The sequence below is a fragment of the Pleurodeles waltl genome, chromosome 1_1, assembly GCF_031143425.1.
Source record: "Pleurodeles waltl isolate 20211129_DDA chromosome 1_1, aPleWal1.hap1.20221129, whole genome shotgun sequence".
NCBI classification, from domain to species: Eukaryota; Metazoa; Chordata; class Amphibia; order Caudata; family Salamandridae; genus Pleurodeles; species Pleurodeles waltl.
The window spans coordinates 223170049-223197383 of NC_090436.1; the positions used below are offsets into that span (position 1 = coordinate 223170049).

Genomic DNA, 27335 nt, shown 5'->3' on the forward strand with positions numbered 1-27335 from the left:
CCATCACATCCAGCAGATGGGTCCACCAGATCATCCAGCAGGGTTATACGCCTCTGTTTCTCTCTGAGCCACCATATATCAGAGCGAATTCCAGAGGAGCACCGCTCCTTCTTCCTCCAAGGAATTCAGACTTTACTGGCCCAAGGCCTACACCTTTTTGATGGCCTTTTTGAAGAGGGGGACGGGTTACTCCGCTATTTCCTTGTGCCAAAGAAAGATGGAGGCCTTCATCCCATTTTAGATCTTCACCCTCTGAATGCCTTCTTGTGAAAGGACAAATTCAAAATGCTTCCACTCGCCAAGTACTATGGGCCCTGGATCCGGGTGACTGGATAGTTGTCTTGTACCTGTAGGACGTGTACATTCGTGCCCCTGTCTTGCATTAGCACAGGGTTCAGGGTATACCATGAGGATTTTCACTTTTAAGTGCTCCCCTTCAACCTTACCACTACCCCTTGAGTATTCACAAAAGTGATAAAGACGGTCACAACCCAACATAGAAGGTTGTGGATACCATTTTTCCCTTACCTCGATGTATGGCTGTTGAAGTTGGGCTCACCAAAGTCAGTCGTAGACCACCTCCAGACAGAGGTAAACCTTGTGATATATTTGGTGCTCTCAAACAGTGTGCTGAAGTCACACCTGACTCCTTCCAAGAAACTTCCTTTTATTGGAGCTGATCTGGATACTATGCAGTTCTGGGCCTTTCATCCCTTGCAGTGAGTCCAGGACATTCGGTTTATGTCCCGATGTTTCTGCCTCAGCCCTGGATCTTGGTGAGAGTAGCTCAGCGGCTCCTTGGCCTACCAACCTCATATATCCTGCTTGTCCACTTTGTCAGGTAACATATGCATACTCTGCAGTGGAATCTGATGTCTTAGTGGGCTCAGCACCAAGGAAACCTGTCAAATGTCAGCCATGTTTCAGAGGCAACTATCTTCATTGGTAGCTGCTTGACCACAGTCTGACTACCGGTGGACCACTCTCCTTTCCCTGCTACATCTGACAGTGGTGATGGATGCATCCCTGCTGGCCTGGTGAGGTCATCTGGGAGAGGTAGAAATAAGAGGACTCTGATGGAAACTGGGCTCCTCATAAACCTATTGGACCCGTGGGCCATCCACCTGGTATTGGAGGCCTTCCTGCCAACTATTAAAAGGAAGCTGATGCAAATTATCACGGACAACACCACCACTATGTTGTACTGCAAAAAGCAGTGAAAGGTGCGGCAGCTGCCAGCCAGACCCATAACAAGCCACACTGTTGGATGTCTTGTTGACCCTTTCATCTTTGGTAAATCAAGGACTAGCAGTGGGTTACTTGTGGACCCTCTTGGCCTTTTTACATTTGCCGGGCCAGACATCCTGTTGTGATGTGTTTGTTAAAAGTGTGCAACATATGTTCCTGCAAAGCCCTTTGTGATGCCACAGTGGGACTTGTGGGACCCTTTCAGGTCAATTTACAGTTGCCCATTGCTCCTCCTGACCTTAAAAATTGTCTTTTTGGATACAGTAACATCAGCAGTGTGAGCGAGATTCAGATCTTTATAGTCCAGCCACCTTATACCACCCTTTTTAAAGCCAAAATGGTATTAAGAATTTGAACTGAGAACTTGACGGTACCTGAAGTCTGTCGCTTATATGCTGAGCCTACGGCAATATACAGATGATTAGTACAGTTTGTAATGAAAACATTAAATACAAACCCAGCACGTGCTGCCGTGGCACAACCACATGCAGTAATGCCAGGCATTAATCCTGCAACTGTACATTCAATCATAGGTAAAGTACGCACCAAACGAGAAGAGATTCCGTTCTGGTTAGCTCAAAAAATAAATGCACTAGAATCAGTATTTCTCCATACGGCACCTCAGGATAAGCATAGAATATTAACTATGTGCTTGCCATTTGGGATGGTTCCCACAGTAGATAACTGCAGTACTTGGGGCACAGTATTTGCCACACTCTATACTACCGCACACAGTACACCGACACTTGCCAATCTACCGGAAGTGTTAAAACAAATTCAGGATGAATACGGGGCTGCCCGGCCCTGGACTTTGGAATGCAACTCATGGGCAGTTTTGCCACAGTATCTTCAATTATATTAAGTAACCTTAAAATGGAAACAGTTGCACTAGCAGTACGCATGCGACTCCAAGACATTCCTCCACAGGATCAAGAACGTGAGCTGCCAAAGAATATCGCAGACACCTACTCTAGTATTGGTTGCAATAGTCTGGGGGCCAGACCCACAAAACTAGAGTTTCAGGGTAAATCAAATAAAGATTCTACCAAGCATGCTCCTGAGGGATCTAAAAATAGCTGGGATAAAAAAACAACAAACATCTAAAAAAGAAAGGGGAGAATCTCCGCATACGGAGACCTGACAGAATAGATATAATCTCAGAAATAAAAATAGTATAAAAATGCCTGACAGATATCAATATACTGATGCACGCCAATCTCGTTCCTTTCAGGACTCTCAGGAAAGGAAAAACTCAGTGAGTGAGGTGGGCGGTCAGAGCGAAGAACTGAGTACTTGAAACCGAGACAGGAATCACAACGCTCTACAGAAGTTTCTGTTAAAAAGGAAAAGAAACTTTCCCAACAAAATCCCCAATTTAAAAAGAAGAAAGTAGCAGCAGTTGTGACTCTAGAAGAGGGCTCTATTGAAGAACAAGAAGTGGGCACTAGCACTGCTAGACAGCGCAGCAGAGGTCACAGTAGTTCGCCGGAGTCTTCAAGAGCATCTGGAGGTGAAACAAACTGATGACTTCTTACAAGTTGAAACTGCGGACATGAGTGTCTCCATGCCTGATAAGGTGTACAAAGTAACGTTACAGTTAGAAGGAGACATTGAACGCACAATCGATACAATCTTTTGGGACCGTGTCGTAAACATATATGATATTCTACTGGCCGAAAGGGATTGGCCACCTGAATTTGTCCGTCCTTGCTCATATCGGGAAGATGTTATCAAACCTTCTTTCTCGCCCCTTGTTCCCGATGAGCTCACAGATTTCTATGCCATTGATTGGGCTTTGGCACAGGCACCCGCGTTATATCGCAGTCACGTAGGATGGGATAAAGATTCCCCTTATAATGTAATTCCAATAAATAATCAACCTCAACCCCAATATCAAATAAAACATGATGCTAAAGCAACCGTGAGGGAAATCCTCACACAACTAGAGTACCAGGGTGTAATCGAACCCTGTGTCTCACCAATGAATAATTATTTATTCCCAGTAGCTAAACAGAGCCATTCATACATAATAGTCGTAGACTACAGAAATGTAAACAGTCATACACGCACATATGCTATACAAAACTCTCACAGCACTCATGAACAACATTGCAAAAAATACAAAACAGCACAGGATATTTCCAATGGTTTCTTCTGTCAAAATATAGCGCCTGAGAGTAGGGACCTCACAAGTTTCAGCGCACTAGGGTACCAGAAAAATTCTGTCGTTTACCACAGGGGTATAAATAAAGTCCAGGACTGTTTACGGCTCATGTGGCTTCAATATTGCACGACATTGACCCTAAAGCATTGTCATATGTAGATGATATCTACCTTACGGATGAAGAATTACTGCAACATCTAAGATGGGTAGCCCGTATTGCTGTAGGATTTGCCGAATTCAGCTATAAATTAAACTTCAAGAAAACAAAAATAGCCTTCCTTAGCGTCCTGTTATCTGATAGAGACTTCTAGCTGCAGATTCCTTACCTTAGAATTCCCTAGCGTCAGCTTCGAATCTGGAGTTTTTTGTGAGCAGTACCCTGCACGCACGGCATCGTTCGGATCCGCGTGCGTCGACCAGCTCCGCGTGCGTCGTCAGCGTCGTTGGAGTCGTCTATGACGTCACGGTTGTCTACATAGACGCTGTCTCAGCGCGCGTACGTCAGTTCTTTTCCTTCCGCGCCGGTTAAGCGCAGTTTTGGAAAGAACTACCCTGCTTCAACGGTTTGTCAACGCTTTTTTGACTGTTTGGAGTCATGTCTTCGAGAAAGACAGGATTCAAGCCGTGTGGTGCGTGTCATCGCACCATGTCGGTGACGGATCCGCACCGAGTTTGTCTTTGGTGCTTGGACAAGGACCACGATTCCACCTCGTGCTCCAAATGTCGGGCCATGGCGCCGAAGGCCTTGAGGGAGAGATCCTTTAAGCTTCTTGCGGCCCGACATTCGTCTTCGGTCGGCGCGACTCTGCGGAGGTCACGGTCTTGCAGTAGGAGGAGGTCGCGGCACCGCTCCCGGAACCCCAAGTCCTCTTCCTCGCATTCGAGGTCATCGGAAGGTAAGAGGCACAAGAAGAAGAAGAAGAAGAAGTCCAAGCGGACTTCGTCTTCGCCACGCCAGTCGACCGACGAGGCATCTAGGGAATTTCGACGTTCCGAGCGCGGTTCTGCAGAGCCGTCGCCAGGGTCGACTCCGCGTCTTCCCCCCTTTCCGGGGACCGAATCAACCCCGCTCAAATTAAAGAATTTTACGAGGCCATGCGTCTCGTCTTTGAGCGGGCTGTACCCTCGGGTGGGTCTTCGGGCCCACCGGTGGCAGCCCCATATTTATTCCGGATGATCCGGAGCGACGTCGTACGACGTCGACTCCGACTTCGACAGAGCTGATTCGGCCCAGATCATTGTCTGAGCATTATTTGGAACAGCCAGACACAGGAGAGGAATGGGAGGGGTCTGAGGACCCTTTAGAATCAGTATTGCAGCAGGACTGGTATGTGGATCTAGGGGAGGCCAGTGGACTGGACACATCTCCAAATACTGGTATGCTGACTCCTCCTAATGTGGCTACGGAGGAGGGGGCTTCTTTCGCTATGGTGGTGCGTAGGGCAGCTGAGGTCTTGGACCTAGATTTGCCTACGGTGCCAGTCAGGACAAATATCCTGACAGAAGTGCTTCAGCCGGGGGTGTCAACATCGGAACCGTTGTTGCCCTTCAATGAGGCTCTTACAGACGTCCTTCTGGGTACGTGGTCCAAACCCAGCACAGGGGCTCCTGTGAATAGGATGGTCGGCCGCCGCCATAGACCCGCTCCCAGCGACCCTAGTTTCCTGACACAACACCCCACTCCTGAGAGCTTGGTTGTCCAAGCCTCTACTTCACGTGGTGCCTTCCCTTCCGCTCCCCCGGATAGGGAATCCAAGAGGTTGGATCAGCTTGGGAAGAAGATGTTTTCTTCCTCCAGCCTGGCATTGAGGTCTGTAAACACCTCTTGCCTATTGGGCCGTTATTCCCATACTTTATGGGATACGGTGGCGCAAGTGCTGCCCCAGGTCCCGGAGGGCGTACAGGACACTCTCACAGAGGCTGTAAAGGATGGGAGAGATGCAGCCAAGTTTACAATCCGGTGTGGCTTGGACACGACCGACTCGCTGGGCAGAGCAATTTCATCGTCAGTGGCCCTTCGTCACCACGCCTGGCTACGTTCTACTGGTTTTTTCAGGGGATGTCCAGTCCAGCTTGATGGACATGCCCTTTGATGGCTCTCGCCTTTTTGGCGAAAAGGCAGACTCCGCGCTTGAGAGGTTCAAGGATTCTCGAGCCACAGCCAGATCCTTGGGCCTTTCAACGCCGGCACGACAGCAGTCTGTCTTTCGCCCCTTCCGAGGCTTCAGGAGGGGCGTGGTGCCACGCCAGCCACAGTTTAGCCACTGTCCTCAGGCTTCACAGCATCCCGGAAGAGGACGTGGTCGTGGTACCATCAGACCCAGAGGGTCTAGACAGAGGTTGACCGCCACACAGCCCCCCCTCCACTGCGCCCAAGCCCTCCTAGTGTGGTTCTGCGGGATCACGTCCGTCCAGTTGGAGGGAGGATTCGTTTTCATCTCTCTCACTGGCTTTCCATCACCACGGACAAGTGGGTCCTGCAGATCATACGGAAGGGCTACTCCCTTCCTTTCCAGTCTTTCCCTCCTTCTATCCCTCCGACAAAGGAATGGCTGATGGAGGACCATTTAGCTTTGCTCCGCGAGGAAGTTACGGCTCTTTTGGCCAAGGGAGCCATAGAAAGAGACCCGATATCAGAAGTAGACAGTGGTTGTTATTCCTGCTACTTTCTGATTCCCAAAAAGAAAAAAGGCCTTCGCCCTATTTTGGATTTAAGGGACGTCAATCTCTTCCTCAAGAAGGAGAAATTCAAGATGCTCACTCTTGCTCAGGTTTTGTCTGCCCTAGACCAAGAAGACTGGATGGTAGCGTTGGATTTGCAGGATGCGTATTTCCATGTTCCTATCCTGCCAAGCCACAGGCGTTACCTGCGGTTCAAGGTGGGCCACAAGCACTTTCAGTTTACCGTGCTTCCTTTCGGTCTCACCAGTGCCTCTCGGGTGTTCACAAAGGTGATGGCGGTGGTGGCAGCTCATTTGGGCAGGTCAGGGATTTCAGTCTTCCCCTACCTGGACGATTGGCTGTTGAAGGCTCCTACGCCCCAGGCTCTCGTCTCCCACCTTCAGACGACGGCGGACCTCTTGCATTCGCTGGGGTTCACTATAAATGTGCCGAAGTCACACCTGACTCCCTCTCAGAAGCTCTCTTTCATTGGAGCTGTTCTGGACACAGTGCAGTATCGGGCTTATCCTCCCGATCAGCGGGTTCAGGATATTCAGGTTATGATTCCGATGTTTCGGCCTCTATCCTGGATCTCGGTGAGACAGACTCTGAGGCTGCTGGGACTCATGGCTTCCTGCATCCTGTTGGTCAAGCATGCCAGATGGTGCATGAGGGCTCTGCAGTGGGACCTAAAGTTCCAATGGGCACAGCATCAGGGAAATCTTACTGACGTGGTTCAGATCTCGGAGAGGACTGCGGAAGATCTGCAGTGGTGATTAGTGAACTGCGAGTGGGTCAAGGGCAGACCCCTCTCCCTTCCCCAACCAGATCTAACGGTAGTGACAGATGCTCCACATCAACTTGTTGGAGCTTCGGGCGATCCGGCTAGCATTAAAAGCATTTCTTCCTGTTGTGAAAGGGAAGGTGGTGCAGGTGTTCACGGACAACACTACCGCAATGTGGTACTGCAGCAAGCACGGCGGTGTGGGGTCGTGGACCCTTTGTCAAGAGGCTTTACGCCTCTGGACATGGCTGGAACAGCAGGGCATGACCCTGGTGGTTCAACAGTTGGCAGGTTCTCTGAACGCCAGAGCAGACGAACTCAGCCGAAAATGCTTAGAGGATCACAAATGGTGTCTCCATCCGGAGGTGGCGCAAGGACTCTTTCACCAGTGGGGAGAGCCTTGGTTAGATCTGTTCGCCTCCGCAGTCAGCAGTTTTGCGCATTGGAGTTTCCAAGGGGGCTATCGCTAGGCGACGCTTTTCGTCGCGAGTGGAGTTCAGGCCTCCTGTACGCCTTTCCGCCTATACCACTTCTGCCCAGAGTTCTCAAGAAAATCAAGAATGACCGGGCCCAAGTAATCCTTGTGGTTCCGGATTGGGCACGGAGAGTTTGGTATCCAGAGCTTCTCAAAATGAGCATCGGTCCTCCAATCAGGCTGCCTCTTCGGGAGGATCTTCTGTCGCAGCAGCAGGGGAAGGTTCTCCACCCGAACCTGTCAACTCTGTGCCTTCATGCGTGGAGATTGAGCGGCGACAGTTGATGGTTTATGACCTCCCTCCCGAGGTCTGTGATGTCATTCTGGCAGCCAGGCGTCCCTCAACTAAGTCGATCTACGCCTGCCGACGGAAACGTTTTGTTTCTTATTGTTCAGAGAGGTCTATTGATCCTCTTTCTTCTTCTCTGTCTAACATCCTTTTGTTTATTTTGTCTCTCGCCCAGCAGGGTTCCTCCTTAGGGACTCTTAAGGGCTATCTTGCAGCCTTATCGGCTTTTCTTCAGTTGCCTGATCAACCATCTCTGTTTAAATCATCTATAGTACAGAGGTTTTTGAAAGGGCTTTTATATCTGTTCCCGCCTGTGCCTATCGTTATGCCCCAGTGGGATCTTAATCTGGTTCTTACCTTCCTTAAGTGTGCTCCTTTCGAGCCCTTGCATAACTGTCCTCTCCGGCTGCTCACTATTAAGACAGCCTTTTTGGTGGCAATTACATCTGCCAGGAGAGTGAGTGAGCTGCAGGCTTTATCTTCTAAACCTCCTTATCTCATGATATATCCTGACAAGGTGGTGCTAAGAACTCGTGCCTCTTTTCTCCCCAAGGTGGTGACCCCTTTCCATCTGGGTCAAAATATCACCCTGCCCACCTTCTTTGCACCACCGCATCCCTCTAAGGAAGAGGAGCGTCTCCATCGACTGGACCCAAAAAGAGCGTTATCGTTCTACCTTGACCGCACTAAAGAGTTCCGGGTGGACGACCAACTCTTTGTGGGGTACGTTGGTGCAAAGAAGGGTCGGGCAGTACAGAAACGATCCATTTCGCGCTGGGTCGTTCTCTGTATAAAAATATGCTACGCTTTGGCAAAGAAGCAGCCTCCTGAGGGCTTGAGAGCTCATTTCACTAGGGGGAAAGCTGCTACCACTGCGTTAGCACGTGGCGTACCGGTGGTGGGCAAATGTCAGGCCGCAACATGGGCTTCTTTACACACGTTTGCGAAGCACTACTGCCTGGATAGCCAGGTGAGAAGGGAGGGGCATTTTGCCCGTTCTGTCTTGCAGGACTTTTTCATTAAAAAAAAATAAAAAAATCTCCTTCAGACCCACCACCATGGGTTATAGCTTGGGTATCTATTCTAAGGTAAGGAAGCTGCAGCTAGAAGTCTCTATCAGATGAAAAAGTTACTTACCTTCGGTAACGAGGTATCTGGTAGAGACTCTATCTAGCTGCAGATTCCTTACACCCGCCCAAGCCTCCCCGCTCTGGGGAAATTTTTTCCCATGTGCATATGTGTATATATATGTATATATATATGTTTCATTTTGGCAACTTTTGCCTTTCTTACAGGCATGAAAGTGTTTTTCTCCAAACAGTCAAAGAGGTTAAAAGTGTATTGGTTGGTTCTTCCATGACTCTGTGCTTCTGGCGCGGGAAGTTGTGGAAAAGAACTGACGTACGCGCGCCGAGACGGCGTCTATATAGACAACCGTTACGTCATAGACGACTCCAACAATGCTGACGACGCACTCGGAGCTGGTCGACGCACGCGGATCTGAACGACGCCGTCCGACGGTGCGAGCGCAGGGTACTGCTCACAAAAAACTCCAGATTCGAAGCTGACGCCAGGGAATTCTAAGGTAAGGAATCTGCAGCTAGATAGAGTCTCTACCAGATACCTCGTTACCAAAGGTAAGTAACTTGTTCTTTAGGATACGAGCTATCAAGTGAATGAGTCTGGCAACAGAATTCTTGGAAAAATGCGCACAGTTACAACTTCCAAATACCATTAACAAAAACTCAAATCACTAGTGGGTTGCCTACATTTTGGAAGAACTTACATTCCAGATTACGCATCATGCATAGAACTCTTATATGACTTAATACATCCTGACTTTTCCAGTAAATTCTGGACAGTCGAACACACAGACATTCTCAGAGCATTGCAGACAGACATGCTTGCAGCACAACACCTATACACAAAGGACAATAAAAAACATCTGGTCATCAGAGTAATTGCTGGTGTCACTATGTAACATTCAGTGAGGGTGAGACAGTCCCGATTGCATACAAATCACATTTGTACTCTATAGCAGAAGAGCGCTTTGCTCCCACTGAGAAAATTCTCACTGCTGTTCAGATGGCCATCATTAAAGAAAGACTACTGGCCAAAGGAAACACATTATTGTCATGTCTCCAATTCCAGCCCTGGAGACTGTTACCAAAACCAGCATTCCAAACTCTAAAACATTACATCCACTTGGATTCAATGGGCAACGTCTCTGACAGCCACTGATGTTGACTATATCTTTGACCCAAAATTACAAACTCAAGAATTTTTGCAATATGAACTAGAATACCTGATTTCGTCAAATACATTGCCTATTCATCAATATCAAAGAGTCATGCACACAGATGGCTTAGCACAACCTGCAATAAACACAAAGCATCAGTACTCCGCTGCTTGCTGAGTCCTAGGCGGCTATATGGAGGGTAGTAAGTTCCATCCACAACATACTTTCACACAAACCCTAGGGGATTGCACTGCACAACTTGCAGAGCTAAAGGCTCTGGCGATGGCACTGGAACATACGGATCCTGCACAGCTAACACTGATTGTTTGTGATTCATACTATTGTGTCCAGTCCTTTAATGAATATCTGCATTACTGGTGGCAGAATGGGTTCAGAGATTCCAAAGGCAACACCATCAAACACAGGCTACTATGGGGGAAAGTAGCGGATCTGAAGGAAATGCTACCAAACATCTATGTTGTACATACACTTGGACACCAGCGTATTGGAATACACATTTCTGGAAATACGCTGGCTGATGAAGCAGCCAATCAGCAGTAGCAATGGCTGCTGTTGCCGCAGTAACTCGTTCTAGAATGAAACCAGACGATGACATATGGGCTGCTGCGAATGTGCCACCGCTGAAGGCACACCCTTTCCAAAAGCATTTCCTGCTAAATATTCCTACCGAATGGGAGGCTTCCTTGACGCAGAAGGAAAAATACCAGGCATAGGTGTTTGGATAATTCCCAATAAAGACCTGAGACCAGAGTTGATTAAAGCAGCGCATAAGGGGGCATGCTTGTGTGGCGGCTACAATATCATTATTGCAAGCACGTTATTGGTGGCCAGGTCTATACAGACAGACCAAGCAGTATGTACTTTGTTGTGACATCTGCCAACAAATTAAGGGCTCCACCGTCAAACGTCCACCGCAGTAACTCCTATTCATTTCTAACAAACCTTTACAATGTGTGTACTTGGACCATTGTGGTCCCCTAAAACCGGACAGTGCATACAGATGCATCTTAGTCGCTGTCGACTCTTGCTCCAGATTTCTGTGGGTATGGTCACAATGCTCAGCTGGCGCTCAGACAGTTATTAAAGATTTGCAAGTCTTTATCAGCACATATGCAGTTGCGACTTTCCACTCAGACCAGGGCCCTGCCTTTGCCTCAAGGGCATTCAGGGATGCCATGGCTTCGTTAGGGGTCCAACTCCATTACTCTTCTCCATTTCATCCCGAGGGAAATACGGGTCGTAGAGCGACGAAACCGTGAATTAAAGCATTCCTTAACAGCCAGAGTATTAGGTACGGGTTGTAGTTGGCTTAATCACCTGTATGGAGTCCAGAGAGCAATTAACAATCTGCCTAGAAGGTCCCTGGGGGTTTGTACTTCATACGAGTGCCTGTTTGGAATTCAAATGTATGTTCCAGATCTTGATGGTCCTGGCATGTAGGTGGCAGAAACATCTTTTATCTTAAATGAATGTGTCACTGTCTTGCAGGAATTACAACAGTTCTGTGATGACAATGCTTCTGCCTATGCTGCCTCTGCAGGAATTAAGAATTTACCAATAATATCTACCGGCTGGATTCCAAAGGTCCTTCTTTTCTTGCACCGGTCCCAGTCTTGGAAATACACAGTACCAGAACTGTCATTCTACCACCGCTGTCTGGTGCTAAAGAAAACCGCTTTGTATCTATCGAAAATGTCAAGTTACACCATGTGGGCGACCCTGCACAGCAGACCAAGAGGAGCAGCCAGTAGTTCCCGAATCTCTCTCACTACTGGTGGAGATGTTCCTCTACACGTTTTGAGCAGCAATGCTAACACCTCTTCGAGCTTGGGGAGGTTGGAAAATGATCTTGCATTAGTTCCACTAACATCTGTTACAACAAATAACACAGAAATTATTGATCGATTTAACACAACTTCTACAGAGACGGATGGCGTCGTTTACTGTGAACCGCCACAGGAGACCCATACAAGTTCTCTACCTTCAATTACGGCTCCAGCTTTTGCACAAACCGCTTCTGGATACTTTGCCAACATCAATGACACCTTTTCGGACTCATTTGCCTCTTCTACATCTGAACTGCCAAAAACACGTAAGCTGATCAACTGGCTTAAATCAAATTACTTTATTTTCCCATGGAACTATCTGTGGCTTTCCTTGACTATATTAGCTTCCCTCCTTTGGACTGGCTTTGTCATTGCATTCTTTCTATTAATACATGGTCATTACCTTTCTCAAAGATCAACAGTTGAACTGGTGGATAAGGTCCTAAAACCCCATTTTTCTTGTCAAAAGGTCCGCAGAGACTTGTCTTTCGTGAACATTTCCGCTATACCAATTCCTGATGGGATTGTTTTTGGAGAAAGTCACATTTGATATATACGTCCCGACGGAGGTCATTCAGATACCATATGTGTTTAAACTTTCTATGAACAATGTAATAATACCCAGAGTTGTTACTGATGACTGAGATGTAAAAACAGTTGATTCTATGATGACTGAATTGCAATATTTTACTGTATTTTAAAGTGAGGATGTTTAGCAATCTAAAGAGAATTATGGTGACATGTTTTGTCATAATTATTATGGACACCATTTCATTCACAGAGCAAGTACCCCAAGACTATTTTTAATTACACACAATGGGAACATTGTCCAACTTCACCACAAGGGGGGTTTAAAACATAAGTCATATTATTTCAAATTGCTATTGATGGAAAATGTCCATATATTATTAACAGATGTGAAATTCATTTATTCAGATTCCATTGTTTCCTGGCTGGCTATAGAAGGCTATGAATATTGGCTGAAGTCAATTGACGTAAAAAGTGTGTGGGGAACAAAAAAATGGCAAATAAGGGGAAAGGAAGCTTTATTCAGAGCATGGCTGATACCTGTTCAAATGATATTTTTAAATGAAACTGTACAGACAAGCTGTTTAGGCTTAGCAAAAATTAAGGATTTTAATGCGCCCAGTATTCCTGCCCCTGCAAAATTTTACAAATGGCAAAAATTAATAAATGCAACTGAAGATCAGCTCAATGAATAGGTCCAGAAAGGGTTCTTTCAGTCCTGGTGGGTGGTTATTGTGGCCAATAGATACCAATGGGTTTCATAAACGTTTTATAAACTCCACAGGGGATTTTAGAACAAGTAGGCCTGACCCTCGCTATGTGTCATCTGAACATACGGGTATAGTAACATACAGTGTTGGTAAACTATGCCAGCAATGGTTGAAGAGTTCCTCACTAGGTGCTGTTAGAGAACACCTCGGTCTTCTGTGTAATAACACTGACTTACAGGATTTCCTGTTAGGCCACAGAAAACAACGCAGAAAGTGCTTCTTATATGCAGTCTATAATGAAATTTGGAAGTTTTCTCAACAAGAAGCCGCTGCCGGGTTAAGGCAAATAGACCAGGAAAACTTTCAGAAGGCATTGCTGTTGTAAATAATGGGATTAATACCCTGTCCGACCGGATATACACTTTAATCAACATCATTTCTTCTTCTTTAAGGCTGTTGGTTTTGGTTTAGTTCACACCTTCTCCTCTTTATTCGGCTTAATACCTTCAGCCATCCACTCAATATTCTCCAGTATTTTCGGGGGATTTCCGATAACTTTGGCTATAATAGATGGCATTTTGCTATTGCTACTTTTTCTGTGCAATGGCTGTCCCGTCACAACAAGGAGAACTGAAAGCGCTTCCACCTGCACAGCTGTGTCGTGAATGCATGATGCAGTACCTTGGAGCATCACTCCTGGAGCAATTGGAGTGTGACTGGTCTCTGTCATTCAGACCAGTTTTGCATTGTGTGCAGGCCGTGTTTTGGTGCCTCTGGTGCTCGTTCACACATGGACTGAAAGTTTGTCTTTCTATACAGTGCTTGCTTTCATTGGACGCTGATCTGTTAATTTTCTTGCCGAGGCTTCCTCACCAGATATGCACGTTGAGGGTGCGTTTGCTACGGGAAGTTTCCCTTTGTGGAGGATTCAGCTCTAAACTTACTGTTGGGCATACAATGGAATGCTGCTGCCTTGGCTGGAGCTCAGTCTTTGGAACACGAATGCTCCTTGGTTTTCCTTGGCGATAAACTTCCTACTTTACCACCTGCCGAAGTGGAAGATTTCCTGTCTTCAATTATCCCGGATTCAATTGGCAACTTCCAAAATGACTCTTTTAACGCTCAGTTAACATTTTAAATTGTCCTTTTTTACACATGCTCAAGTGTTTTTTACTAAAGTCTGAATTCCTTGGAGGAAGAAGGAGCGGTGCTCTCTGGAATTCCTCCCCAGTTGTTCCAGTAAGTCCCACAAGAAAAAGAAGAAGTAGTCAAAGAGGAGGTCTTCAACTTTGCCCTATCCGTGATCTTCAGACGAGATGAAGGAGCATCGTCATTCGAGGCCTGGCTCTGCGGTTGAGCCTGTGCCTTGGCCAGCTTCATGCCTCACTGAGTTTCTCGGAGCCGGAACAACCTTCGTCCAACTTTTTGAGTTTTAGGAGACCATACACCTCATTTGGGCAGTTCCACATCACAGGGTACACCCTAGCACCATTTGGACCCAATGCACCACCTCGACCTTCCCCAGTGCCAACGCCCCGAGTACCACCGACGACTCCATTCTCATCCCTGACTCTGACATAGAGCCAGAGGGGTATCGTCCAAAGCTGGCACCGAGTGGAGCCATGCTTTCAGGCCGAGCCTGAACCCTGATCCTGTGGGCTAGGGCTTGGAGAGGGTTGGCAGAGGTCACTGGACCCTAAAGTATACCAGCCCCCAGATCCTAATACTGACTTGTGTGATCTTGTCAGAGGCCAGTGGACACCTTCCCAGGCACTGGCATGCTTTCTTCTCCTACGTGGCTATGGAGGAGGGAGTCTCATTTGCTATGGTGGTGAGAAGGGAGGTTGAGGTCCTGAACCTTCAGTTGCCTTCGATAACAGTCAAGGCCACTGTCTTGACAGAGGTGCTCCTGCAGGAGTGGCCCCCTTTCAACTGATTCTCCCTTTTAATGAAGCCCTTACGGACATCCTTCTTGGTATTTGGTCCAGGCCCAGCACAGGGGCTCCTGTGAAGAGGACAATTGCCTGCTGCTGCTACTCCACCCCAGGGAACCCCAGTTCCTCATGCAACACCCTACCCTCTACATCCTATGTAAATACTGGCACATTCCCTACGTCTCTCACGGACAAGGAATCCAAGAGGCGGGACATCTTGGGCATGGAAATGTTTTCCTACACCAGCCTGGCACTAGGGTCCATGAGCACTGTGCGACTTTTGGGCCGTTACTCCCATGCTGTATGGGATTCGACTGTGCAGGTACTGCCAGGAGGCCAGGACATATTTTCTCAAGCTGCTGCTGTCGGGAGAGATGCAGATAAGTTCACAATCAAATGTGGACTGGATATCACTGACTCGCCAGGGTGGGCAGTATCATCCACGCTGGCCTCATGACGCCATGCCTGGCTGAGAACAACTGGCTTTTCAGGGGATGTCCAAGCCTCGCATATGGACATTCCCTTTGATGGCTTCTCTCTTTTTGTAGGCAAGGCAGACTCGGCGCTGGAGCACTTCCAGGACAGCAGAGCTAGGCCAGGTCCTTGGCCCTTTCCATGACCCCTCGCCAACCCCAGTCGCTTTTCGCTCCATTTGTGGCCACGGAACGTGTTTCCAGCCGCATCCTTACCCACATAGCCACCATGGCGCCCAAGCTTCCCAGCCTCTATGTGGTGGGGGACACGATACCCAGTGGGTCATGGAGCCAGAGGTTGGGGGTAGTCCGCCCCCCTCGCCACCCCCACAGGCGCAGCCTCCAAAACCCCTATAGGTTGTACTCTTAACATCATGGACACCCTGTGGGACGCAGAATACGCCATCACCTGTCCCACTGAAGGTCTATAACATCAGAACTATGGATTCTCTGGATTGTCCGAAGGGGCTACTCCCTCCCCTTCATGACTACCCTACTCATGCTACCCTCTTGGGATAGGCTGATGTAAGACATTTTACCTTGCTCTGCTAGGACGTAACGGCTGTCTTGTCCAAGGTGGCCATAGAGCGGGTACTGATCTCAGAAGTAGGTGGTGGTTGGTGTATTTCCACTACTTTCTAGTGCCCTAGAAGGACAGAGGTCTTCGTCTTATCCTAGACATGCACCCTCTCAATTTCCCCCTCAAGAAGGAGAAGTTCAGAATGCTCACGCTTGCTCAAATCCTATCTGCCCTGGACCCTGGAGACTGAATGTAGTAGCATTGGACTTGCAGGATGTATTCTTCCACATTCCTATCCTGCCTGCTCACAGGCGTTGCATTACCTGCAGTTCACAGAGGGCCATGGCCACTTTCAGTTTACAGTGTTCTCTTTTGGTCTTACTGGTGCCCCTCAGGGTGCTCAACAAGGTGATGGCTGTAACTACAGCTCATCTGCAGAGATCAGGGGGTGCCAGTCTTCCTCCATTTTCTGGGGTTCACACCTGCCCGGCATGTCAGTAAGTTTCAGGCTTTATCATCCAAGCTTTCTTAACTCGCAATCTGTCCAGACAAGCTGGTGCTTCACACAGGGTCTTTCTTTCTTCCAAAAGTGGTCACTCCCTTTCACGTAGGCCAATCCATCACTCTGCCTACTTTTTATGCTTTGTCACATCCTTTCCTGGAGGAGGAGCGTCTCCACCCTCTGGACCTAAAAACAGCATTGTCATTCTACCTTGACAGCACATGAGAGTTCCAGGTGGGCGACTAACTCTTCATGAGGTACGTCAGAGCAAAGAAAAGACTGGCCATGCAGAAGTGGACCATCTCCCGATGGATCGCGCTGTCCATTAAAATCTGCTATGCATTGGCCAAGAAGTAACCCCCTGAGGGTTTACATGCTCAGTCCGCCAAAGCCAAGACTGCAACCACCATGTTACCATGCGGAGTTCCGGTCCCAGACATCAGGTAGTCTGCAACGTGGGCATCTCTACACACTTTTGCTAAGCACTACTGCCTGGACAGTCAGGTCTGTAGGGATGAACACTTTGCCCATTCGCTCCTGCTGAAATTGCTTTGCAGACTCACCTCCGGGGAGGTATTGCTTGGGTAATCTTTCTAAGGTAAAGAATCTGCTGCTAGAAGTCTCTGTCAGTTGAACAACTTACTTACCTTCGGGTAACGCCTTATCTAGCTGCAGATTCCTTACTGACCCACCCATCCTTCCCGCTCCGTGAACGGATTTCCCAGGTCAGGGTTGTTCCCCTTTCAGGGCACTAGTTTTCCAAACAGGTGGCTAGTGTTCTTCGCAGGTCCACGCTCCTGGCGTGTAAAGTCACTAAAAGAATGTGATGTCAGCGCGCTGGGCTGGTGCTTATCTAGACACCGTGCATGTCACTTCTGGCCCAGATGACTCTGAGCTGAATGATGCCAACTACAGTCGCTCAGGGGTACGTCTCAAACATTTCAACATCCAGTCTGAAGGTTGGGGATAATTCTAAGATAAGGAATCTGTGACTGGAAGTCTCTATTAGATAAGTTGTCAACTATATTGGAAACATGCCCCCAACTCAGCCACAAGCACCAATATAACCATAGGCACCAACACTTGACCTGACCCTTTGTGATCGAGCAACTTTATTCTTAGTTCAGTTAAATTTGCACGTTTAGAGTAGGTTTGTATGTGATCTCTGACTTCAATATGGAGTCAGATCGGCGTTGTATGATGCCCACTCCAGCACCAGCCTGTTCCATGCCCTCAGACACTGAGCCAGTGCCCTTTTCCTTTGATAGGCATTGTCAGAGGTGATTATTGGGAGTTATCTGAGGAACCTTATGGGTACCACAACCCCCTTGACAAACAAGAGGCCAACTGGTATGAGAAACTGGCGATTGCCAGTTGTTTGGACACCTCACTAGAAACTGGCTTGGTCTCTCTTCTCACCATGGATGCGGAGGAAGGAGCCTCTTTTGAGTGGTGGTGCAGCAGGCAGATGAGGACCTTCAGCTGCCCTTGGTTGCAGTCAAGGCTAACATCTTGATGGAGGTGCTTCAGCCGGGAGTTGCCCCTTCTGAACCTTTGCTCTCATTTAATGAAGACCTAACAGACATCCTGCTTGAGGCTTGGTGAAGCCCAGCACTGGGGCTCCTGTGCACACTGGGGAAGCTTATACAGAATCCCCACAAAACAGGTGTGATCAGCGTGACAAACGCAAAAGATGTGGAACACTATTTTAGTTCACCTTAGGTTATTGTCAGAGTTTCGTAGTATTTATTGCTAACAAAACATTTGCTATTTTTTGCCATTAATGAAAGTTTGTTGTCTAACATGCATTTCTCAGTGTCTAGTTTAATACAATTAACTAATGTACTATTGATGATTTATTTCCCTGTAGTCCAGTCCAGGCACACTATCCCAGTGTGGGTCTAGGTGTGCCAAGCATGATAGGGCTTTTGCTAAACAGTCCAGCTGAACAGTCTAGGACCTAGGTCGCTCCAGGGGTGCGTTTTACGAAGCCATTTAAGGCTAGTGGTGTTCCCAAAGATGCGCAGGAGACTGGCTCAAGTTCCACAACACAGTTAAAATTAGTATAACAGATTTGCAACCCAGAAGTGGTAATTGGTTCCTGGAAACTAGCCATGCACGCTTTTCCTCTTCTTGTGTAAAACTACAAACATAAGACATAAAGGTGGTACACTCTCTTTTGAGGCTTGTTTTTCAGTGTGTTATAATTTATTTAAAGAAAAGTAAAGTTTCATCTAAATAATAGGTATGTTATGATTAAATGTAACGTTGGTGTCCTTATGCCATGAACCACATAATTTATTTTTGACAGTGTCTCGCCCTGGATACGTGTCTGATAGTTACAAAATAAGCAATCACTATCTTGCCGAGTTCATTTACAATAATCTGACATTTAAACTCTTATAGTAACTCTTTATTAATTGCACTGCTATTTACAGGACTCAACCAAACACCGTCTTCGCTGAGGTGGAATCGGATGAAGATGAACCACATGACGAACCAGAGTGGAAAAGGCGTAAAATTTGAAAAACACACTGTTAAGGCAGGGGTGGGACAGAGGTTTTTAGTTGTTAAAATTCTAGTACCTTTTTTAAAACCATTTTTTTGTGGTTGTTGGTCAGCTGGTCAATAACACTGAAAGGCCTCATGCTGATGTGAAAAGAATATTGTCAGCAAGTGAGTACATGAGGGAGCTGCATTCGATTGGTCTGTTTATATGGAACTGGGTAAATGTGATATTCTCCTATGCTTAAATGGAACTAGAAAGTGTGAGGGGCCTTGAAGGTTGAGATTGATGATTTGCATTTTACAGTTCAAAATCATGATTTTAGCAGCCCTAGTCTAAAAATTGTTTCATCACCACTTGATAAAATAACTGTTTTTATCTAGCACAATACGTTCAGGGAGGTAGTTTGCATTTCACTCTAATTGTATATCTGCACTTTGAAAGTACTGCCTTCATTGTTTCTTTCAAATTAATGTTGACAGTCACGATTCTTCATTTTGCATTTCCTAAACTGTTTCCTTGGAAGAAAGTTCTTTAATTGCAAATGTTATTGCCGTGGCTGTTATTATGAATTAGCAGACATTTTTAACCATTAAAACGTCTACAGCAATTTGTGAACGATTTTGAAAGGCCCATTAAAGTATTCTGTGAACATTTGATGTTCTGTGAACGGTAGTCGTCATAATTATTTGCTAGTCGTTTCTCGCAGGGGCTCGCCAATCCCCTACCCCATCTCCCCCTTATAACCTCCTGTTTTTATAAGTAACAAAAATAAGTGAGAAAGTGAAATGGATGGATAGATGCATGGATGAATGAGTGAAATGGTGGATGAGTGAGAGGGAGCTTGGATGGATGACAAGGGACAGCATGGATTAGTGAACGAAAGTATGGATGAGTGAGTGAGAGGGTAAATGGATGGATGAGTTGATGAATTGATGGATGGATGAAGTGAAAGGCTGGATGAACTGATGAGCGAAATGATGGATGATGTAAGGATGAATGAGTGAAAGAATGAATGGATGGATGAGTGAAAGTCAGGATAGATGGATGGCTGGATGAAAGGGTGAACGGATGGATGAGAGTGAAAGGATGGATGGATGGGTGAGTGAGTGAGTGAAAGGGTAAATTGATAGATGGATAAGTGGATGGATGGAGTGGCTGAAGGGTGGATGGCTGGGTGAAAGGGTGGATGGGTGATTGAAAGGATAGATGGATGACAGAATGGATAAAGGGGGGGGTTGGATAAGTTAAAGGTTTGATGACAGAATGAAAGAATGGATGGATGGATAGATTGGAATGTGGATAGGCGGACAGTTGGCCGAGCGGACGGAATGGTGACAGACTGAATGATGAATGAAAGATTGAAAAGGATGACAGAATGTAAAGGTGAAACGTTGGATATCCGCGGGTGGAGGGAAGAATGAAAGGATGAACCGATGGATGCTTGGATGGAAGAGACCAGCAAACTCTTCTGGGGAGGGTTGCGATGGCTTGCGTCCCTTGCTTGGTGCATAACAGCTTTGGATCAATGTGGGGGGTATTTTAATTTTTCTGGCTATTCAGTTGTTTTTTTTTGGTGTTTGTGGTGTATTCTTCATGACGTTTACAGTAAAGGTATGTTGAATACCAAATATTTGGCTGATTCACTCCAGATTGTTTATTTAGAAATGCCAAATGCCTGCCTTATTAATAGGGCCGAGTTAGTTTCAATGCTTGCAATCACCTCTTTTATTTACATGACTTGTAAAGAGTTGGACAACATTGCTGCTCCTGTTGATGGCATTAAAGTATGGATTGTGCAAGAAAGGATGACCCCTACAGATTGCTCAAGCACAATGTAAATCAAGTGTAAAAAAGAGGCAGCAATGGTTTGAAGGTTGTTGGATGTCACACTGTGAAAAACACCACCCAAATCATGTAGATCAACCAAAAAATACCATAAGAAAAGTTTCAGAGGGGCATTACCTGCCATCAGGGCTGCCTACACATTTCCTTGGAGCGCCGTTGGGACTTTGATGTATTACATGTATTTAACAGTGCAGATGTCTCATCTGAGTGTGAGTTTGTGCTGGAAGTGACCAAAGATTATAGAGAAATCCACATGTGTTAGAGGAGACAAAAGTCACAGCCATGTGGGTGTTACTAATACGCATAGGGTAAGATGGTGGCGCCCCAGTATGGGAAAATGAAAGTTGGTGCAAAGAGTTACAATCATCTTGGCAGCCCCCTGCCTAACAGTGATCTGTGGAGGAAGATAGATTCTGCTCAACATAGGTGGAAAAAATCCCTCACCTGCTGCAATAAAGACACTTACAAAGCAGTATTAATGTGAAGAATGGAGGCCTGCTGGGCGAGGTAGGCCATGTCAGTGTGCTTCCGGCCACGCTAGAATAACAACCGGTCAGAGGCCTTCCCTGTGTAGAGGCGCACAGGCTCTGACTGCCTTGAAATTAATAAGGCACTCACAGACCACCTAGTGGCACACAGATACCAAATGTTAGAGCTCTTTCATGACCCTCCATATCACTTATTCTGTGGGGTACTCACCGCAAGCATACCACCTTTTCCAGGCATGGGAAAACTGTGGAAATATACCCATCGGAATCCCTGGCAAAATCATTTATGTTTCAGCACTAAGAGATCAATAACATAAGGGCATGCCTATCTCAAAACACACACAAAGTAAAGTCACAAGCTTGTTTACACTTACTGTAGCCTTGTTGCTGAACTATAAGCATTTACCTGGCTCTTTGTCAAGGACGCTATAGAAAGATTTGTTAGCAAGCGTAAATACATTTATGGCTGAACGAAGAGGAAATTAAGAAAGAAATGCAGAAAGGTGTGTCATATTTTCAAACTGGCTTCAGCAATAAACATGATGCACTTCCGAAAGAGTGACACTATGCTGAAATCGTAACTCATCTCCCTTAAAATACAACTTGAAATGGCCTCTGTAAAATAGGAAGACTTGTAAAACAGCTCTTGTCAAAATAACATCAGGATGTAGGGTCTATCAGAAGGCGCAGAGTGCACTGATCTTGAAGCCTTATCTCAAAGGTCTCTTCTTACATGTACTGACAAACAATAAACAAGATTTCTACATCAAATGAGCCCATCAACTTGACATTAGGTGAGGAGAAGAAATGCAATGCCAAGAGACATTTTATTATAATGCACAGCTTTACAACAAAATAACAAATATTCAAAGAATCCAGAAGTTTGGACAACATGACCTTCCAAGAATAATCTTGCCCTCTATATCAAGACATAGCCCCGGTGACGCTGATGATGCGTCAACTCTTTCGACCTGTCACAGATAAACTAAAGAGAGATAACAGATATTGATGAACCTCCCCATTTGGCCTGTCATTTATCTTTTAAGACAATACTTACCATTTCATAGAAAGATAGAAACCTGCTGTTGCTTTATATCCAAATCCATGAACCAGACATCTATACAGGCTCTTACATCCAAAAACTGTGAAGTTTACTATTGACAGATGTGATGACAATGTGAAAAAAGCACAAATATTTAACTGTAACTTCTCCATTCCCAGTTGTATAATGTGTTAATTATTACTGCCCACCAAGCTTGATGCAGAAATATATTTTCGTTCTCGGCTGTAGCTAGCCGTGGCAAGGTGTAAGGAGAAATACACTACTTGCAATGCAGTATAGAGGTCCATTTTCAAATGGCCCATAGCAGTGAAGCTGCTTTTGGGCTCTTCTTCTGGGTGCGCTGTCACCTTTTTACATGTCTTTACCAACCTTGTTTGATTTTAAGTATATTTACTGTTATCATAGTCAATAGTGTGCCAGAGGTTGTCATCCATAGGCATGCATGTGACGTTATGTGCATACAGAGGCAGTAATCTAATCAACCGCTCTCTGTGGATTAGGGGAGGCTGACCTGAGTGATTGCCCGCACACCCAATCATTTCTTTCTTGAACCTTCAGATGTCTGTTAAAATAGTATCTTTAAATATAAAAGGGCTTAATTTCCTGGGCAAGCAAATTAAGATATGGTGCTTCCTGTGAGGAGAGCATTATAACATTATTACTCTCCAAGAGAAAAGTCTCAAGAAAGAAGTTGAAAACTGCATGAAACATAGCACAACAGAATAGCTCTAAATTCCTAGGATTTAAACCACATGTGTACAGAACAGATAAAGAAGGGATATAAGTTGGCTTCTTACAGGGCTGCCAGCTTACTATCACTACCTTGTATGCGTTTAACACAGGCCAGGATAAATTTCTAAACTTCCTTATTCAACTAGAGAGGTTTGCCGCTGGCGTTGTAATATTAAGGGAAGGTTTGTCTCTCTGGAGCCTTTGAACAAACAAACTGAAAAGCACATTGAAAAATATTGGACTGAGAGACCCCTGGAGAATACAGCATACAAACCAATCTGACTGCACCTTTATCTTTTAGATACACAAGTCATACTGCAATATAGAATACGTGCTACTCAGTAATGCCCTCATGCCTCAGATTGATGACAACAAGAGAGGACTAATTGTAGTCTCTAACTAAATGTAATATGCTGGCAGACTACTTACTTAAAAAAGTAAAAGATATTAATTCTAATTTTCCCTGGGAGTATAGAGATTCTATTTCCCTACGTTCCTACCAGATGGAAATGATGATAACCATCTGAGTTTGAATAGCTGAATTAATACTCGTTAAAAGCTCTCATACTTAGGGGAAAATCTGGATCCCCTGAGTACCCTGCAAGGCCAAGTGTTTTGAAGAGAGGTGAGAAGGTCCTCTTTCCTGTATTCCTCTGCTTAGCCAACTCCTCATTTTCCACTGCTGTGGTGCAGATGTCCTGAAAACATGCTAACATGGTTCACCTTCTACAAGAAACCCACCTTAGATCAATCTATTTCTCTCCTTCCATTTCTGGCGAAAATAGTGGAAAAACATGTCAACAATGTTCTGGTGCAGTTTCTTCAAGAGCACCAATAGCTAGATGCTTCACAGAATGGTTCAGGCCCTGCACTGAGACAGCTCTGCTTAAGGGGATGGAAGATCTTAGGCAGTTGGTGGATCACGGAGGCTGAGCTGCACTAATCTACTTAGACCTAAGCGCAGCTTTCAATACCATAGCCCATGAACCTCTGAACGCACTCATCGAGACTGGGGTTTGGGGTAAGGCTCTGGCTTGGTTAAACTTCTTCCTAAAAGATCGCTCTTTTCAGGTGATAGCTCCATGGTTTTCCTCCACAAAGTGACAGCTAGTGTCTGAAGTCCCACAGAGTTCGGCCTTAAGTTTAACCTTGTGTAATGTTTATGTCAGGCCACTATCAGCAGTTGTGAAATCTTTTGGGCTGTGTTTAGTATCCTATGTGGACAGCACTTAGCTTATTCTGTCTTTATCTGCATGGGAAGGGAACAGCCCTGTAAACTTCATGAACTGTATGTTGACTATGGTGAAGTGGATGCATGCGAATGATCTGAAGCTTAATGCCAATAAAAAGACATTCTTCGGGTGGGACAACACACTGTAATTTGGGGTACTTATTGGTGGCCTTGTATGCTGGGACAGTCCCCCGAGCCCAAATCTGTGGTTAAAAACCTGGGTATGTGGGTGGACGATAAGCTGTCTTTTGAGCCTCAGGTTAAAGCATTGTCATCTTGCTGCTTTTGCCTGTTAAGAAGCCTGAAAAAAATTCTAGTCTTTTTCTGTCCTTCAGTGAGAAAAATGATCATACAGGCCCTGATCATCTCGCATCTAGATTATTGTAATAGTTTACATTTGGGCTCCACCAGATATGTGAAAAAGAGGCTGCTATGCCAGATCCCTATAACCTGCTCAGTAGTCCAGCAACTTTGCACCTTACATTAGGCAGTCATAAGAGGGGTATGCATAGGTGCATTAGCCAACTTAAAAAAAAAAAATGACATACTCTGTTGGATGATGAGCTAGTGCAAACAGAAAGGGAACACAATGAAATCCCACAAGAACCCTACAGAGAAAAGTTATGTCATTGAAAAGGAAATCAAATGCAATAGCAATCTACAAGACAGAACTTACTCTTTTGAGACTCAGAAAAACTAATTACAACCAGGGAAACAGAATTGCGTCTTAGCCAGCCAGCTAAGATGCAAATTGGAACGTAATTATATAGGAGTTATTCAGCTTTGTCTGGGGCTATTTGCAGAAACTGAGACACTCAGTAGCAAACTAGACCCCTTTTGGGAGTGCTACACTACTCTGTATGCTAGAGACTCCCAGTTGAAGGAGACTAGCCAAAATATTTAAAGATGCTTAATCTTCTGCAGCTCTCTAAGGCAGATGGAAAATCCTTCGATTTCCCAGTTACCATTGAAAAATTAACATTAAGGACTCTATTGCAGATTGGGTGCACTTTTCCTATTACCACCACCGCACACCTTTAAATAGGTGCGCTGTACACAGAGAGGAAAAGTGTGCCCTGTTATGAAGAATGCACTGCCCCCAGGGTAGCGATGACCTCTGGCTGCCCTGGGGGCTGCGCAATCAAGTGAAATACAGAGTGGCTGCTTCAAAGTCGCTCCATGTTTCATTGTGCAGGGGGCAACTCACCTGCAGTTTAAGAGGGATTAAAGATCCCCTTGCAGGTAGGTGCAGTGAAAGACTGCACCCACCTGCAAGGGAATGCATGGATGTCCATAGGATCTTCATTTGCCCCCTCGAGAGGGCTGCCATCAGGGGCCACCTTTTTGTGGCACACTGGCAGTGCACCTCCTGACAGCTTCTCTGCATTTAAGCCCGCGTCCAAAATACAGCTGGAGCACAGAGGCAAAGCTATTCCCTCATTTGCATGGGGCCACACCCCCTTTCAAATGAGGGCACTCCCTCTTGAGAAAGCGCTGGTGCTTCATGTGTCAGCGCTATCTGTATTACATAAGGGGTCGCACAAGCGTCTGCAGCCCTTCCTGTATTACCAAAGTGCCACAGGGGCACACACAGTGGGTACACACGCCCGTTGCACCCCTGTGGCACTTTCTGTTATGCGGCCCTAGGACCCAATTCATTAACGCTGCATAAAGCTCCAGGCTCAGATGGCTATATGTCCAACGTCTAAAGCTTTTTCCAGCATGCTGCCTCCCTATTTGACAACCTTTTTAATATTAGGGAAAAACTTACAAGAGATACACCGGGGTACTGTATGGTGGGATATCACAAACCACACACAGAGTACCCTAGAAATAGAAGCCCATTGCATAGTTATTTTTGATTGGTATATATATCCAACCAAACTGCAGAAATTCTATCTCCAGACAGATGCTGCTTGCTGGAGGGGTTGCAAAACACTAGGAGACGTCAAACATATCTGCTGGGACTGCACACATATTAAGCCAGTTTGGGGGAAACATTATAACTTTCTTAGGCTACCTGCACCAATTCCTAACAGATACCGCCTTTGTATCTGATAGAGACTTCTAGCTACAGATTCCTTACCTTTGAATTTCTCCAGGTGTCAAATTGGATCTGGAAGATTTTTTTGTGAGCAGTACCCCTGCGCGCCGGTAGATGGCGTCAATCAGCTCCCCGTGAGTCAGCGCCATAAGTGAAGTTGCATTACCTATATAGGTGCCACCTAGGTGCTCCGACGTCAGTTCTTTTCTTTGTGATCTGCAGAAGAACTACCCCTCAGTCACTTTTTGACTGAAGTTTTTGTGATAGGGTGACATTTAGGAAGATAGGGATTTAAGCCCTGCAGAGCCTCTCACCGGCCGCTGGCGGTAATGGATCCGCACCTTTTCTGCCTGTGGTGTCTGGAGCCCGACCACAACCTGAACTTGTGCTCTGACATGCATCTGAAAGCTTTGACGGAGCGGTCCCTAAAGCTCATGGTGGCCTGGCATGGGAATGTGCAGAAATAGAGGTCCCGGTCGAGAGGAAGGTCCTTGGACCTGTCGCGGAGCTCGAGGTCTTCATCATCCCACTCCAAGTCCTCGGGAAGTTTCGGAAAGTAAGTTGAGGCACAAGAAGAATAGCATGAAGCCAAAGCAGTGTTAGACTTCTCTTCGGCCAACGAGACAAGGGAGCGTTGGCATTGAAGGCCTGGTTCTTCAGAACCTGGGCCGACTGTGCTCCCCCCCAGACTTTCCGGGATCCCGAGAAGCCTGCACCCTACTTAAGGAGTTCTGTGAGGTCATGCACCTCATATTTGGAAGGCCTGGCCCCGGCCCCATTGGTCCCCCAGGGATCCATTCCTGAATCCAGACTGGCACCTGTTGAGCCATCCTGACCTTCTCCAACTCTGGCCTTGATGCTGAAGTTCCCGCGCCCACAGGCAGAGCCATCCTCGTTGTGCTCTCTGACACGGAGCTGGAGAGGCATAGCCAGACGACTCATCCAACACTGCAGGAACTTTGCTACCCAGATCAGAGCCTGAGCCCTATTTCCTTGGGTTATGCCTCGGGAGGAATGGGAAGGGTTGCTCGATCCTGTAGAATACCGGC

At 46.3% G+C, this 27335-nt stretch overlaps 1 protein-coding gene across 1 annotated transcript in view; it reads left to right on the top strand.

Moving 5' to 3' along the window:
• The window catches only part of WDR70 (WD repeat domain 70), a 1287307-nt gene extending 1267770 nt beyond the window's left edge, over window positions 1–19537 (top strand). The window contains exon 17 of the mRNA XM_069221254.1: window positions 18813–19537. Within this exon, the coding sequence (XP_069077355.1) occupies window positions 18813–18900 (88 nt within the window). The 3' untranslated portion in view covers window positions 18901–19537. The remainder of the gene's footprint in view (window positions 1–18812) is intronic.
• Window positions 19538–27335: the final 7798 nt, after the last annotated feature.